Source organism: Pinus tabuliformis, chromosome Q (genome assembly GCF_031772625.1).
Source record: "Pinus tabuliformis cultivar Carrire ecotype Pingquan chromosome Q, CPIR1, whole genome shotgun sequence".
NCBI lineage: Eukaryota > Viridiplantae > Streptophyta > Pinopsida > Pinales > Pinaceae > Pinus > Pinus tabuliformis.
In genome coordinates, this window is record NC_142296.1 from 418158029 (window position 1) to 418176143 (window position 18115).

General features: G+C 38.4%; 1 protein-coding gene across 1 annotated transcript in view; it reads right to left on the reverse strand.

Moving 5' to 3' along the window:
• Window positions 1-1841: 1841 nt before the first annotated feature.
• Window positions 1842-18115, reverse strand: part of LOC149219984 (uncharacterized) — a 34872-nt gene continuing 18598 nt past the window's right edge. The window contains exon 3 of the mRNA XM_089386968.1: window positions 1842-2017. Coding sequence (XP_089243094.1) covers window positions 1842-2017 — 176 coding nt within the window. The remainder of the gene's footprint in view (window positions 2018-18115) is intronic.

Consider the following 18115-nt stretch of genomic DNA (forward strand, 5'->3'; position numbering starts at 1 on the left):
CATTGGAGTTGTTAAAATAAGCTTGTGGAAATTCAACATACCGCTAGTTGTCGTACCAGTAAGAGTTCTCTGGAAATGCTATAAACTGATGGAGTCATCATTCAAGGAGTTGGATGAACACCATAAATGATAGGTCCTAACTTGAATGGACAAATCTTCTCCAGGAATCTCGTTGAATTTCAGAATGTCACTCGGAATTTTTGTAGGAATAATCGACGACCAAGGAGAATGCCAAATAGGGTCATTCGTGAGTCGGGATAAAGTCCATTTTGGAAGGTTTACCTTGCGAATAAAGGTTAACCTGCAGTGGAGGGTGTTATCACTGAAAATTCTGTTTGCAAAAATTGCTCAGACTAGCTTAAGGACAAAGCAGTTTCGCAGCGCAAAATGTTTAGGTGGTTTCGTAGCGCATAATTCATAATTTGCACTGGCTGCGCTACGAAATTGGGGATTTGTTCGAATCCATAGCAGCTGTCATGCAAAATAGCTCTGGGGTGGATGCACTTTACAGGAGGCATGCTCTCAAGTTCCTGCGTGTATGCTTGTCATCAGTTCTGAATCTGAAGGTGACAGTTTTAGTGATTGCAAGGTACTACCTCAGGTTAAAGGCACCCTTGTTGTTTGTCTCATGGTAGCTGTTATTCAATGGAGGAACGAGATTGCTCGGTTCACTGCTGAAGGAAGCACTAAAGTTGGTTCATCATGGCGTCCAAGCTATTTCTACCACTATTGCCTTTCAAACTTCTAATACCAGTAAATCCGAGGGTCCAACCTTTGCTAAGGATAACTCATCTTTTCAACGTCTCGTGCCATAGTCAATATCATCCAATTCCCCTGAACCAGTGGATTCTAACCAAGAAAATCCCTTTTCTCGATTTTCATTACCATCTTTAAGTAAGAAACTGAACTCTAGTCCTATGTACTCAAACATTATCCCTGCCTCAACTAATGTTATTGATCCCGAGCACATTTCTTCTATATCCTCGACATTTTGTACTGATCTACATTTTCACCCTCGACTTCAAAACATTATCCACCTGGCATCCTGCCATTCCTCATTTGATGTTTTTGGATGATAATTCTCCCGAATTAGATCAATCGAAATTTGTGTGATAAAGGTTTCCATGAATGATGCAGAAGAAGCGAGTAGCTTTTGGTGGAGGATATTGCAGAACTAAAGCCAACGGTCTTCTGTGGTGTCCCACGTGTCTTTGATCGCATATATTCAGGTTTAAACCAGAAGATCGCTGCTGGAGGATTTTTGAATAGAAAAGTGTTTGAATTTGCATACAAATACAAGCTTAATAATATGCGCAAAGGGTTGAAACATGAAAAAGCATCTCCACTTTTTGATAAAGTTGTCTTCAGCAAGATTAAACAAGGTCTGGGAGGACGTGTCCGTGTAATGATATCAGGAGCAGCTCCACTTGCAAAACATGTGGCAGAGTTTCTACGAGTAGTCACTTGTTGCCATGTTGTACAGGGCTATGGTTTGACAGAAACTTGTGCAGGAAGTTTTGTTTCCCTACAAAATGTAATGTCAATGATCGGGACTGTTGGTCCACCTGTTCCGAATATTGATGTCTGCCTTGAGTCTGTCCCTGAAATGGGATATGATGCACTTTCAGAAGTACCGCGTGGAGAGGTGACATTGGGGAGTGGCAGGCGAATGGAGCACTAAAAATCATTGATAGAAAAAAAAATATATTTAAGCTTTCACAAGGAGAATATGTTGCAGTGGAAAATCTCGAGAATGTGTATGGCCAGTGTTCTGCTATTGATTCGATTTGGGTTTACGGAAATAGCTTCGAATCTTGTCTGGTTGCTGTTGTTATACCTAATCAAAGAGCACTTGAAAGTTGGGCCACAGATAATGGACAAACTGGAGATTTTACTGCATTGTGCCAAAATCCCAAGGCAAAAGAATACATTTTGAATGAACTTAATGCAGTTGCTAAAAGTAGCAAGTTAAAGGGTTTCGAGTGTAACTTTAGTTGACCGACTACTGCCCTCCAATCTGCAGGCAATGCACAGAATCGAATGTTGAATAGCTGGTAGTATTTGACAAAAGGTTTCTCCTAGGAAAGCTCTCTCGTCCGCACAATGAATGAAATGCATTAGTTTAGAGATTTTTCTGCTGATGAATTTCATTTAACTGTAATGTCATCCGCTCCAGGATTTGCAAGAATTTCAAGCATGAATGTTATGAGCATTGATAAGTTATTTGTGAGCAAGGTGGCAGAGCAGTTAAAATCTCAGGGGAAATTGAAATTGTTTAAAACAGTTTCGCAGTGCGCTACGAAACTGCGAAACTGCTGTAGGTGTTGTTTTTAAAACGCAGGCAAACAGTTTAATGGGAGAATCAGAAATTTGCAAAGTGAACACCTCAGTGACATGAAAGGGATCAAAGGAAGCTGCTACAGCCATTCAACATTTGCCAGGTGTACCTTTAACAAAAGGTGAAATCTTTTAACCTAAGTTTAAGATTTTTGGTTATAAAGCCACTTTATTCTCGGTGATTAGGGTTTGGAGAAGAGCTGCATACGAAAAGTTTTGGTTGGCACACCTGTCTACCAAGGAAGCCTCCAGCATATCAGGAGCATGGTGTTACCCTATTCTCTTGGGTTATTAAAGAATTAAAGTATCCACTGCTGCATACTCGGTGATGGGGGACCAGAACCGAAAATTTAGGGATATTTTCAGCCAATACAGAACAGATCAAAGCCTTCGGTATTCAAAGCCAGCATGGGACATTAATTGCCCATCTTATTCCATCTCATGCCATCTCAGCTGAACGAAGAGAAAGCCAGGTGTCAAAGCTGCAAGGAGGAATCATGTTACGAGGAAGATAGAATTAGAGTTTTAGTTTAGTTGGGACTCTTTGTAATTACAGCTCAACACTTAATGTATTTAATGAGTTAGTTAAATGGTAGATAGGGGTAATTAGTAGCAGTCATCGAGCTCCCCTCATGCTGGAGGAGGAAGCTAAAATTAGTTAAGGGTGTATCTCTATATATAGATCAAACTTTGATGTAATGGAGGTTGGATATTTGAGAAAATATAGTCTATTTTGGCTTGTGAAAAGAATAGTTTCAGTAATACAATTGGCTGCTTGTCTTCTCAGGATTCATACAGTGTTTTAATGCTCAAGATATGTGGTTTTGCTTTATCCTTAATGTTTTTTACAGTTGTATAAATACACAATCACTCAGAATTCACTTTGCTGCTCTGACAAGAAATTTGTAAGCTGAGGTTTTCTATGAGATGTGTTTTGAGTGTTTAAACATTACATGCCCTGACTTCTATGAATGAGTAGTTTTATAGTTTGCTGAAATGATGATTAACTCCATGAGCCCAATGGAAGTCCTTGTAATGTCTGTCCAGCCAACATATGTGTTAAATTTACTTTGCAAGAGTTAGCCATCTCATCAATATTTAAAATCAATAACCCTTTGAGAGAGCCCTCTCAGGCTAAGGAGGCTAAGCCTTAGTCAAAAGTCTGGTTTGAAATAGTTACACAGAGTCTAACTGATCAGCAGCCTTTCAGTGCTTGATTTTGTGATAACAGAGGGTATCCTGGGTATGACAAAATGGGTTTATCAATAGGTATTTGCATTCTAGGATGAGGAGTATTTTGATAACGAGGGTAACCATAACCAGGTTGCCTAATTCCATGAAAACCTTGATAAGGTTGGAAAAACTATGTTTGGATATTTTGGCCTTGATAAGGCATTTGCGGAATGGTAAATTTACCAACAAGTATTTGTGGAATGCCTTGGAAGGGTTGCCTAGATGGATTTTGCATCATTCCAACATTGGGTTGACTGGTTGGTACCTATTTCATGCCATGCACAAGTTGGTTTAGTTGCATCTGAGGTATAGAATGACCAAGAAGTGGAGTGTTAATGCCCCCTAAAGAGGCTCAGTAGATGGAATTTGAGAAATTCTAGATACCATTGGAGTAGGTTGTATTTGAGATACAACCTAAATAGGTTGACTCACTTGAGGTGCAACTTGGGTAGGTTGAGGTATAGATTGGACATATTCACAATTAGGAAGTTGGGGCGTAACCATAATAGGTTGAAAGATCGAGATTTGATTTAAAACCAAACCAAGTTGAACGGGCAACGTAGGATGCCAAGGATTAGCAACCATCCCTGGAAATGGAGGACCTGTAGGAAGAGGACTTGAATAGGACGGAGCACCAACTTGTAGTGTTTGATCAACATAAGGGAACATTCCAAAAACAGGTTGCCCCCATCACTAAAGGATAAGGAGTATATGGAGGCAACTGACCCCCTAGAGGAGGGTACCCAATATAGGATGGAGTAGGTTGTTGTAGATGTCCCAATCCACTAAGAAATGCACCATATTGCTGCTCCAAGGGATACTGAGGTGCAATAGGAGGAATAGATGGTGGGGTTCTCGTCAAATAAGGACCAGATAATATTCCTAATGAAGCTAATAAGGGAGAAGTCCATGGACTAGTCGACGCACCAGAAAAGGTTCTAGACAATGACTGGTAGCTAGGTGGTACTGATGGACCACCATAAAAATGGGTTTCCGGTGAAGTCACAAACATAAAAGAGGTTGTAACTTCAGTTGACTCACTCATGATAGTAGACATGGGTTGAGAGATTGTCGTTGACTCATTCATGGTTGAACTTCTCAAAGGAGTTTGTCGAGGGAGGTTCAAAGGTGAATTAAAATGAGGAGTATGATAGGAAGGAGCTTGTGTTTGAGCAGGAGGAGTAAGAAAAGGATGGTCTTGATAAAGAGGAGTCCCTCTTAAATGGACATGAGTTGAAGGTCAAGACTCTTCTTCACTAATTTCCTCAATACTCAAAAGACTAGGTGGAAGTTGTTCTTTGTTAGGACCAAAATATACAGGTTGTGGTGTAGACAAAGTAAAAGGAAGAGAAGAAGATACTCATAAAGTAGTTGGTTGAGTTATCTAAGGTTCCTCAGATTGTAAAATATCTAAATTCGGGAATTCAGGTTCAATGACCTTAGTTTCTAATGTTTCAGGGGCTACATTTTTTACTGCGTCAAACTCACCAACTAGTAAGGATGTAATTTTAGGTTCAGTACTTATGGAAAGTGATGACTCTAGTTGGTTAATTTCGGACGTAGCGCAAGAAGGGATAGCTTCTGAAGTACCAGTTTTGGTAGTTTGTATTTTATTATTCTTACGATGACCAAGTGTTGCCTTTGGAGGTAATATTTTCATTCTATGCGAACGTCGATGTTGTTGAGGGTGTTCTTCCACGATGGGTTAATCAATTTTAGAAACTAACAACACAAATAAAATAAAACATGGGTAACTAGGAAAAAGGGTTTACCAAGCAACTATGAATTGTGGAATACCATTTACAGTACATACAAGCAATCTCCCCGAATGTTGTGTTCAATGTATCATAGTGAGAAAGACAGTCAACTCGGTTACCTATGGCAAGATAAAAACCTATAGGGGACTTCCAAAATATACCCGGAGGTACGTGGAAGTGCATTTCATGGTAGTGTTGTCTAATTTGTCCTATACGATAGGAAGTATTATGATATACTTTTCATATGGGGAATGCTATACGATATACCCGAAGGTACGTGAAGAACGATCCAATATACTTACATACGTGGAATACAAAATACCCCCATAATGTATTGCAGACAAATAACAACAACTACTACGTTTTACGACACTAGAACACATCTCCAACCAAGACCTCTATGTGTGTCATTAATGTTACAAATGCTCCTTAGTATAATTGAGAAAAAAATTAAATTTGATCTTTAATTAAGTTTAAATTTCAAGGCTCATGGTATGAATTCACTTGAACTTCCGAGGATGCAACTAGCATGATGAAAATAAATCTTTCATTTCAATGAAGATCTATCTACGGAAAAGAAGAAACAAACAATAGTGCATCACTCAAAGATGTAGCAAGTGAAAAATCCCTAATCAGATCTTTCATTATACTATTCCAATTCTATCAAAAAAACCCTATATGCAATGCAAAAAGGAGATTTTCTTTTCTTTTCTTTTCAATTTCCAAATGCAATGAAAACAAAAATGAAGCTAGATCATTGACCAAAATAACCCACACAAAATATAACTATAATATGAAAATCCTTTTCATTCAATCAATAATCAAGCTAAGTGCTTACAAACCCTAATTGACAAGAAGGAAGAAAAACCAAACAAATCCTTATCAAAAGGTAATCAACACAAATGTAAACACATTGATGGCTTTTGCAAAGACAATGACTATTACAGAGGCTCAGAAAAATTTAGTGGACAAAATCAAAACTGAGAGCAAGGCATAGAAATGAAATTTTTGCATCCTATAGGAACCATCATAGGCTAGAAATAGACACCAATGTGATGCATCACACTTGCAGAGAGAGACAGGTGCGCTGGGTCACTTTGTCTTAGACCAAAAAGTGTGTTCGGGCTACTTTTGTTCAAAAGGAAAAACAAAAATCCTACCAAGATTAGACTAATGCTTTCCCAAGACTAATTACTCTGTAAACAAGTGAATTTAAGTAAGATTCAAATGTCTAAAAATGGATAAACTAAGGAAGCCACTAAAGGAACATATCGTTCCCTAGCAGAGTCACTAAGTTGTTTTATGGATAGAAGTGAATCCCCTAGATCTAGTGTCTAACCTAGAAACAAATAAAAACAAAAAGGGAAATGTTTTCCTTAGAGAAATTAATAAATGGAGGAAAATCCTACCTGAAGTCCAAAGCTAGTACTCCTCAACTCTTCGTTTGTAGACTTTGGGTCCAACTCCAATTACTATTAATGGAACTTGCAAGACAATCAGAACAAATAAGAGAGCTACAAGACATCCATTGCATAAAATAATATCTCTATTCAATGAGTCAAGTGGGCATTGAAATAAATATGCATAAAATAGACACAAAGCATAGGAAAGCAAAGCTTCTTGTATTAATGAAATGTAGGAGAAGGTTACAACCCTTTTTAAAGTTCTTGACAATGTATGATCTCCCACCAAACTTGTCCTTCCTTAGCCACAAGGCAAGCCTTCAATCACGACTCAAGTATGGTAATGGATCCTTAGGAAAAAGAACCAACATCAGGGCATAGGTAAAAGTCTCCAAAATCCAACCCAAACTCTATGGGAGGCAGTGAATTTATAGGGTAAAAGTGGTAGTTTAGGATTTACCAATCTCGGCTTGAGATCCACATATGAGGGAGGATAAGCTTTAGGGATAAGAGATAAGACCACTAGAGTAGGATAGGATGGGAATTTGAGATCTCTATCCATGGTATATGGTTAAAACCACCTTAGAATATTTTGGAAGGAGAAGTTTCGTAAATATTTTTTTTCCTGAAATTCTAGAACCATCGCACCAACAAATTAAAGAAACATGCGTTGGTCATCACAATTGCTAAGTTATGAAACATGTGACTATCACAGGTGGACTCAAAGGCAGGATGCACTAGGGTCAAAAATGAGTTTTTAAGCTGATAAACCCATAATTATTGGACCTTTTGGAGAATCAATTGTTGAGGCTTTGCAGAGGGATAATGAAAAGGTGTCAAGGATGTTGACTGATCCAGTTTCTAGGTCATTTGGGTGAATGCGACAAAATGACTTGTAACACATTAATTTAAAATGGGATTGATTGAGCATTTTCCATATGACATCACAGGAAAAGCGAGGTTTAATTTGGGCAGTTTGACGCCATAAAAAAATAAAGGTTTGATGACAAGTAATGATAGGGATCTAGTGGAAAATGGTTTGGTAGGATTAGGTAGAAGAGTGTGAACCTATTAATCATATTTAGATGCCAAGGGAGGAGACCTATGTATAATGGGTATGTGTAGGGAAGCGAACATATGAATGAGAATATGCAGGTTCGGGACACCAAGGGTGTGTTGTAACATTATTTGATTTTGATAAGTTAGTATATTAGCAAAAAATAATTTTAAAATGTTAAGTTAGGATATGGATGCAAAAGAAAGAAAAGTTAAAATGTTAGGCCAATTTAATGTTTTATAGGCATCCATATCAATAAAATGTTTGGTGTTAGCTACCGTAAACAAAGAAGGCAAAAGAGAAATAAAATGTTAGGGAAGAAAAAAGAAAAGAATGGCTTCATTTCATATTTTTACAAATGCACGGGCTGGTTGTCAAAATGCGCCACATTGGGAAAAGTCAAGTATTGTTTTCATGTGCAGAAGAAAAAGGAAAAGGAGCAAAGGTTTTACTGTAAAGAGTTATATATCAATTAATTTTGGTATATTAATTCCCTATCCCTAAGTTTTAAAAAATCCCAAAGTCCCCCCTCTACTCATACATTGATGTATTAATCACCTATTCCTAAGTTTATTACCCCCCTCATATATTGAAAATATTCCCCACTATGCGGTAAATTAACTCTCACCAGCCCCACCAGGTGTCCCGTCACATCACGATAACTTTCTGCCACCTCTCACTCCGTATTCGTCCATCTCCCAAGATCTGACTGCCCACATTGTATTTTGGCCCCCCCTCACCATCCGAACTTTACTGTCGGGGGGGGGGTCCGAAATGGGCGTATACGAAACCACGCCCGCCCCTACGTGTCAACACCATATCTTTTTGGACCCCCCTCGGGCGAACCCACTAACCGCTCTCGCTCCCTCTGAAAAGAATTTTCCCTCACTCCTGATACCACTCTTCTACCCATTGCGCTCCCGCCACTCATCTTCTGCCACGTCATTTGCCCATTAACTCCACCAATTACATCCGCTCCCTCCATAATTAAGTCATTAAGCAGTAAATGGTTTAGCCATTAATCCAACGGACCTGCGCCACCTTCAACGGAAAAGCCACACTGTTATATAAACCTCCCTTTCACTTGTTAACAGGTTACTGAATTCATGCACTGTCACTGTATTGCTTTGTTACAGGTTTGCTGGGCTAAAATCCGACGTTTCCACCCACCAGCGACACTGTCTGATCACTTGTTTCCAACCTATTACCTCTGTTTTTGCCCCCAAAACCTGACTCTTCTTTGTGTATTGAAGCCTCCAATCCAGTTTTCACTCATGTCCTTAGCTCTATCCAAATATGCCTCCAAAGGAAAAAGGACTAGAAGAACCTTTCAATTCTCTTATCTATCCTCCCATTGATTTTCACCACATCCCTTTCGGTGACAGAGGCCTTAAAATCCATGAAAATCTCTGCGAATTTGACCTTTTTGAGATGTATTGCTGGCTCGAAGACAAATACATTGACAAATCCGATGACATTCAATTGTGGGAGTCCAATTTACCCCACTATATTTTTCCTTGTACCCACAAAACCCCAGAATTTGTTAGGAAGTGTCATGCATCTTATTTGCCAAGGCAAAGGGCCATCATTACCCCCGCTGGAGAAATTCTGTTTACTATTACCCCTCAAGCTATAGACCAGATGATGCAAGCCCCCACAGTAGAGAATTCCACCCCCTTTTCCTATGAAGCACTTGTTGAACTTTATCAAAAATTAGACTTTGCTAAAAGGGCCAAAACCTTGGAACTCTTCTTGATAGAAGATGCTTCATTGCCAAAGAAAAATCCTCCCTATCCCTCCTCCATTTTCCCTGAGAGAGACTAGCAGATTATCACATTTATGTCTTACCTCCTTGGATACTACTCAGATCAGTGGGTAGATGAGGCCATCATAGGATTTCTGTCCATTTTCTCTGCTGATTCTAAGCCCTCCATCATGTTTAACTTTAGCCAATTTCTTGCAGATTCAATTCATCAGTAGCTTATCAAATTCCCAATTGAGGAGGTATTCAAGTATGCCTCTATGTTAGTTTATATGTTCTTATACTTTTAGGGAGACAACATCAACCTTGCTTTACAAAAGTTGGATGAAAAAGGAAACCAACAATCAGTCATCTTTTGGACTACTCTGGTGATGAAGGAACAAAAGGAATACACATATAAACAGTTCATAGAGATGTTTGTGCATCCAACAATCAGTCTCCTAAGCAACAGAATAGAATCGAGGATCAATGAGGAAATTAGAAAGGTGTTGCAGCTATCAAACCAAGTTCAAAGAGGGGATTGGTACCTCTACCAAATCTATATAGAATTGAGAATATTTGGGTGTGATCTTGCACCTTATAAGTTGCCTAAATTCCTCCCAATGAGGATTTTTTTCTCTAGAGTACATAAGGCATATGCTCAATATGGATGAAATCCACTTTGTAGCTGCCAAGAAGAAGTCCCAGTTCAAAATTAAAACACAGATTGGGCCTTTCATTTGCAACAACAGGGCAACAGGGGAAGAAGCAGATAAGCTATTAAAGGAAATGCAGTTCAGCCTTAGCTTCACCTGGTCATATGATCCATTAGGGATCATTTCTAAATTAAGAGTAGAAACCAAATCTACTGCTTATTTTCACACAACCAGACCAGAGATAGAGAAGTACAAAAACCAACTAGAATGGGTTGAGAATACCCTACAAGAGGCAGAAGAGTAGTTGGTATCATCCTCTACAGTACAGACTCCTACCATGCAGGAGAAAACAACTAAGAGAACCAGAGAAGAAGAGTCCCCTTCAGGGACTAAAATTTTCAGTGAAGGATTCAAGATTATGTATAGAAAGAAGGCCAAGCTTAGTTCCAAACTAAGCCTCAACAAAGATTCAGAGCAGGAGAAAATTATCACCACTAATGAGCCACTTGTTTCTTCATTAGTGGGTGTTCAGAGCACATTGTCTCCCACTACCTCCATGAATTCACAAGAGCAACAAAAAATTATGCAGAACATCACATCTACTACAGGGGAGACAGAGAAAAGTATAATGGACATTTTCAAGGAGATAAAAGTAAGGAATGAAGCCTTGAAGATTAATACCTATAACCAGTTCTAGAAGCAGACTTCCGGTTCTCAAAGTAGGCTACTGTTAGCCTTTGATTAAGAAAAAAGTAAAATGCAAATGGAATTCCTCCAGGCACAGGTTCCCAAGCCCAAGGCAGCATTAGACTACAAGAAGACAACATTTGAGTTTGATGTAAAAGATATACATCCCATTGACCAAACGGAGATGCACAAGAGGACTGGAGAAATGATCTTTTCCACTGTCACTAACACTACTACGAGTTTGTCTAAACTGCAGGTTACATTAGCAAATTTCTAGTCGTAGCTGAAGATGGAGAAGGTCTCTGCACTTGCCAAAGGCACTAGGATAAAAAATCTGGAGGACATGGTGATCAAAGTGAGTTATGACCCTTCAAACATCAATGGTGCAAAAGAGATTATAAAGAAAAAGAATTTAGACATAGAAGCAGTAAGGAAGCAGTTAAAATTACCAGCTACAGAAGATTTTTGGGTCCCTATAATACTAGTGATTACCCCATTACTATTGTAGTTGTACCCCTTATTACTATTGCTGTGCCCCTATTATCCCCATATTGTTATTACTGTGCCCCATAGAATCCCTCTATTGTTATTTTTGTGGCTCTATATTATTATTGTTAGGTCGGCTGGGTTATATTGTGACTCCTTATACTCCTATATATAGAAAGGAGGTTTTTTCATTTGAATCATCCAAGAATTGTTCATTTATGTAATGTAAAGGATGTTTCCCCCTCGAAGATACTGAATTCTAAGGTGTTGATCTATCTTTCCTATCTTTTTCTTGAGCTGGTTTCATAACATTTGGTATCAGAGCTTTGGATTCTAGGGTTTCACTGCTCCAATTAGGTCATCGTGGAATTTTCGCTAGAAACTTTTTTCTGTGATGTTTCAAAAGCTAAAAAAAAACCCATTTGAGAAGACATCGCGCTCAATCTTGGGTCCGAATTTTAGAGCTTTTCGCGCTATATTTGCAGAGATATGATCTGAGGAAGTTGGTCTTTTTGCAGACTCCTGAATTACATTCCAAACAGGTGACCTGGGGGAAATAGTCATAACTTTCTCTCTGAGCATCGGATTGAAATTTCGTAAGAAGCTGTAGAAAGAGGACGGACTATAGTTTCTTGTATATCTTTTTCAGAGCCAAAGGTTGAAACAGGGATACGTGGCACGTCGTACAATTTCGCTCTACTGAACTAGTCTATAATCAGGTCACTGTGGGAGATTTGACATAACTCTTCCTTGGAGAATCCAATTGGGATCAGACAGGTGGCATTGGAAAGAGGAAACATAGGGCTACTATAGGTCGTAATTTTAGAATTGGATGTTCAGAAATTACAAAGATACATCAGAGGCAATATCGAGCTCCTACAAAGTGAAAAAAGGTGTGTAGATTTTTTAAAATTTTTGCTTAAGCTTGGTTTGAAAAATTATTTTGAAGGAATTCAAAGGGCATAGTAGAGCATTGTTATTGGTAACTGATGCCCAGAGGAAAGAAAATGCAAACACCTAGTAAGCAACCTGAAAGCAGTAGCATGACTCATGAAGAAGAGGAAGAAATGCTACATGATATATCAAAATTACAAGACCAAGTGCAACAAATGTTAGTCTCACAAAAGCTAACAGAAGCTAAGATAAATGGCATGGAATCTAAGATAAATGGCGTGGAAGCTAAGATGAATGGCATGGAAGCTAAGATGGATGATTGGAAGACAGATTTGAAGACAGACATGGAAGAATTGAAGATAAATATGAATAAGTTGCTACAAGAAATGGTCACTAATGGTGAAAGGGTAGTAAAGGAAACTCATGATGAGAACAAAAGAAATGTTAATCATGATTCCATAGACCCTAATGTTGGATCGAAGACCCACCATATTCCAAAAATCGATATGAGGAAGTTTGATGGCAAGGATCCCGCAACATGGATATTACAGATGGAGCAATTTTTTGATCTCAATAATGTGCAAAACACACAAAAGGTAAGTATTGAAACTTTATATTTGGAACCAAATCAATTTGTATGGTATCAATGGATTTGCTCTCGTAAACAAATTATCACTTGGGCAATTTTTACGGAAGAATTGACAGCACATTATGAGGATACAAAAAGCAACATTTTTTTTAGCCAATTGATAAGTCTCAAACAAAAGGGTTCAGTAATGGAGCACATTGAGGAGTTCCAAAAATTGAACATAAGGGTAAAAAATATTCCAGAGTAGCATAGGATTGATGTGTTCATAGGGAATTTAAAGGATAATATCCAACATGATGTTCGCCTTTGGGAACCTGATTCATTAGAGAAGGCATTCAGGTTAGCAAGAAAAATGGAAAGCAAAATTATGGCAACCAGGAAGCATACCACTCACAACTATAAAGATGGAAGTGTTGTTGCCCCTAGTCTTCCACAACCTATAAGGTTGACACCACAACAATTGGAAGAAAAAAGAGCAAAAGGGCTTTGTTACAGTTGTGATAGCAAATACACTAAAGGTCATAAGTGTGCTGAGAAGAAATTATTCTACATAGATTGTGAAGAGGAAGAAGAAAAGGAGCAAGAAAGGTCAAAAGAAGAGGATATACTCTAGGAACAAAGCCTAGATAAAGAAGAAATGAATCCAACCATATCTTGTAATGCATTGGCGGGAATTACCACTCCTCAAACCATCAAGATAGAAGGACAAATCAAGAAGAAAAAGGTAATAGTGTTGATTGATTTAGGAAGTACCCACAATTTTATTCATTGTAAGGTAGCAAAAGAATTGAATTGATTCTTATATCCAGCACCAGAGTGTCAAGTGATGGTTGCAAATGGAGGAACAATAAATTTCTCGAGAAAGTGCCATAATATCAAGCTATCCATGGGAGAATATGTATTGACTAGCCCAATGCTTTCCATTCCAATGGGAGGTGTTGATGTTGTACTAGGAGTCCAATGGCTACAATCCTTGGGTACAATAGCTTTTAATTTTCAAGAACTTTTCATGAAATTTTCTGTGGAAGGAAAGGAAGTTGAATTAAGGGGTATTGCAGGGAAACCGGGAAAGATAATCAGCTCTAATGGTATGACAAAGCTTCTAAAAAGGAACAAAGAGGTGTAATTGCACAATTATGTTCACTAGATGTTTCCACATTGGAATCATCTATTTCTCCAGATCTCCAAAAAGTCTTGGACAATCATTCCAAGGTATTTGAGACTCCCAAAGGTCTCCCACCTATTCGTGATCATGATCATGCTATTCATCTGATTCCAGGAAGTGTTCCTCCAAACATCAGGCCGTACAGATATCCCTATGCCCAAAAGAGTGAAATTGAACATATGGTTGCAGAAATGCTAGAGGCTGGTATAATTCAACCGAGTCAAAGTTCTTTCTCTGCTCCAGTAGTATTGGTGCACAAGAAGGATGGATCATGGCGCATGTGTCCAGATTATAGGGAGCTCAACAAGCTCACTATTAAAGATAAGTTCCCCATTCCTGTCATTGATGAATTACTGGATGAATTGCATGGATCAATTTACTTCACCAAGTTGGATCTTCGTTCAGGATATCATCAAATCAGAATGAAGACTAAAGACATTTCGAAAACATCATTTAGAACTCATGAGGGTCATTATGAATTTTTGGTCATGCCTTTTGGCCTTACCAATGCACCTTCAACATTTCAAGGTTTGATGAATTCAATTTTCAAACCATTCCTTAGAAAATTTGTGTTAGTATTTTTTGATGATATACTAATCTACAGCAAGTCTTGGAAGGATCATGTTGAACATGTTGACAGGGTGCTACAACTATTGGAGGAGAAACAATTATATGCAAAAAGATCCAAATGTTTCTTTGGAGTACAAGAGGTGGAATATCTGGGTCATATTGTATCTCATGAAGGAGTTAAGGTAGACCCTAGCAAAATTAAAGCCATTAAGGAATGGAAAATTCCCACATCCATAAAGCATCTGCGAGGATTTCTTGGGTTGACAGGGTATTATCGCAAGTTTGTTAAGAATTATGGGAGAATAGCAGCACCTCTAACAACATTATTGAAGAAAGATGCATTTTCATGGACTCTAGAAGCAACAAAGGCCTTCGAACATCTTAAAGAGGCAATGTGCCAAGCACCGGTCTTAGCTACACTGGACTTCACAAAAACCTTTATTGTGGAATGTGATGCTTCAGGAAATGGAATTGGTGCTGTTTTAATGCAAGATGAAAGACCCATTGCTTTTGAAAGTCGTCCAATCAAGGGAAAGTTTTTGCACAAAGCTATTTATGAGAAGGAAATGTTGGCAATACTCCATGCACTTAAGAAATGGCGACCCTACCTAATGGGAAGACACTTCAAGGTAAAAACGGATCATGATAGCCTTAAATACTTTTTAGAACAAAGATTATCCTCTGAAGAGCAACAAAAGTGGGTCACAAAGATGTTGGGTTATGACTTTGAAATCATCTACAAAAAAGGGAAGCAAAATGTGGTGGCAGATGCACTCTCAAGAAAGGATGAGGATGTGGAAGCATTGTTGTGTGCCATTTCTATTATCCAACCAGATTGGATAAACGAAGCAAGGGAGGAATGGAAGAATGACGAAGAAGTGTGGGCACTTATTCGAAAGTTACAACAAGATTCCAGTATGTCTGATACATTTAGCTGGAAAAATGATTCGTTATGGTACAAAGATCGCTTATACCTCTGTAAGAATTCCCAGCTAAAACAAAATATTCTTATGGAATTGCACACTTCTCCCCTAGGAGGGCACTCAGGATTTTTAAAAACTTACCACAGGGTTAAGAAGGAATTTTTTTGGGATGGCCTTAAATCGGATATTCAAAATTTTGTGGCAGAATGTTTGGTTTGCCAACAAAATAAAGTTGAAACAATTAAGACATCGGGTCTATTACAACCTTTATCCATTCCAAGCCAACGTTGGGAGGAGGTTTCAATGGATTTTATCACAGGTTTACCCAAGTCTGAGGGAAAAAGTGTCATCATGGTGGTAGTTGACAGACTTACCAAGTATGCACACTTTTGTGCATTATCACATCCATTTAAAACCAGTACAGTTTCTACTGCATTTATGGAAACAATTCAAAAACTACATGGAAAACCAAAGATTATTGTAAGTGACAGAGATCCCATTTTCACTAGAAATTTTTGGACAAAATTATTTTCTTGTCTTGGTACTCAGTTAGCTCATAGCTCATCTTATCATCCTCAATCTGATGGGCAAACTGAGATAGTAAACAAATGTTTGGAAGGATATCTTCGTTGCTTTGTATCTGATAAACAGACACAATGGGTCAAATGGTTGCCTCTGGCTGAATGGTGGTATAACACTTCCTTCCATACAACAACAAAAATGACCCCATTTATGGCACTTTATGGGTATCAGCCACCATCCATCACATCATATTTAAGAGAAAATTCTAAGGTTCAAGCAGTGGAACATCACATCGAACATCAACAACAAGTCCTCCAACTCTTAAAGGATAACCTCGTGTTGGCACAGAATAGAATGAAACAACAGGCAGATCAACATCGTAGCGAAAGAAGTTTTGATGTAGGTGATTGGGTATTCCTACGGCTACAACCATATAAGCAAATGTCCCGCAAGCAAGCTAAGAAGGATAATGAATTATCACCAAAGTATTATGGTCCATACAAGGTGTTGCAAAATATTGGTACTATGGCATACAAATTGGAGCTTCTTGCAGCTTCTCGATTGCACCCAGTTTTCCATGTTTCATGTTTAAATAAGGTTATAGGCAACAAGCTCCCAGTTCAAACAATATTGCCAGAACTTGACGAGGAAGGAAAAATTATATTGGAACCGGAAGTAGTCACAGAAACAAGAACTCGACAACTATGAAATCGATCAATTTCGGAGTATCTTATCAAGTGGAAGAACTTATCCGCTGAAGATTCCACATGGGAGGATGAGAATTTTATACAGAAGCATCTAGAACTTCTCAAGTGTTGAGGACAACACTTTTTTGAAGGAGATGGGCATGTTGGGTCCCTATAATACTAGTGATTACCCCATTACTATTGTAGTTGTACCCCTTATTAATATTGTTGTGCCCCTATTATCCCCATATCGTTATTACTGTGCCCCATAGAATCCCTCTATTGTTATTTTTGTGGCTTTATATTATTATTGTTAGGTCGGCTGGGTTATATTGTGACTCCTTATACTCCTATATATAGAAAGGAGGTTTTTTCATTTGAATCATCCAAGAATTGTTCATTTATGTAATGTAAAGGAGGTTGCCCCCTCGAAGAGGCTGAATTCTAAGGCGTTGATCTATCTTTCCTATCTTTTTCTTGAGCTGGTTTCATAACAAAGATCCTCTGGCCAAGGATATTGAAGAAACAAAGACACAAAAGGCAAATATGATGAAGCTCATCATGGAGCAGAGTGCACAGTTGAAGCAAATGGAGACATAAATGGAAAAGTTGATTAAAGAAAAGGAGAAAACTGCCAAAATGGTTGTTGTCCCTTTGGAAGCACTCCCTATCACAACCATTCCTACAACCATATCTTCTACAACAAGTACAGGATATGTTGTATATCAGTTGGCAAATGCAATACAAAACATGTCTCTCCAGACTGAAGAGATCAAAAAGTTGCAAGATCAAGTCAAACTTCTACAGGATCATCAAACGAAGACTGAAACTTTTCATGCAGCAGAGCTATAGAGAGCTCAAAATTAGATAGAGGCATGGAAGAAGTTAGCAGCTGAGTCTTCTATTGGCTACACACTGGCCCATGTTAAAGAAATCACATGGAACAATATCATTGAAGAAATAGATGAAATATGGCCATGTATACATATTATTTTCGAGCAGAAGGAATTGATGGAGAAATCTAAGCAAACTATTTCCACTATCAATGCTCAATTGGGAGAAATGTCTGCTACATCCAACAACATAATAAAGTTCCTCAATTCCAAAAATAGATATGAGCTGGATGATTTGGGAGTAGATGACAGAACAGAAACCATCCTGGAAGTAAAGAAAGTTCTAACAAAGAATAACTTGGTTGTACAATTGACAGAGAAGTGTCACACTTTGGAGGTAGCAGTTAACATGTTTTTCACTAGAATAGATGCATTGAACAAGAAAGGTTTGCCTTCCTTATTTGTAATCAATGAAAAATTAATGACCAGGGAAGACTACATGAAGAAGCTTCAGGACATTGCCAAGGATACAACTAAGTCTTCCAACATCAAAGGTTCTATGACAGGGAGAGCGTT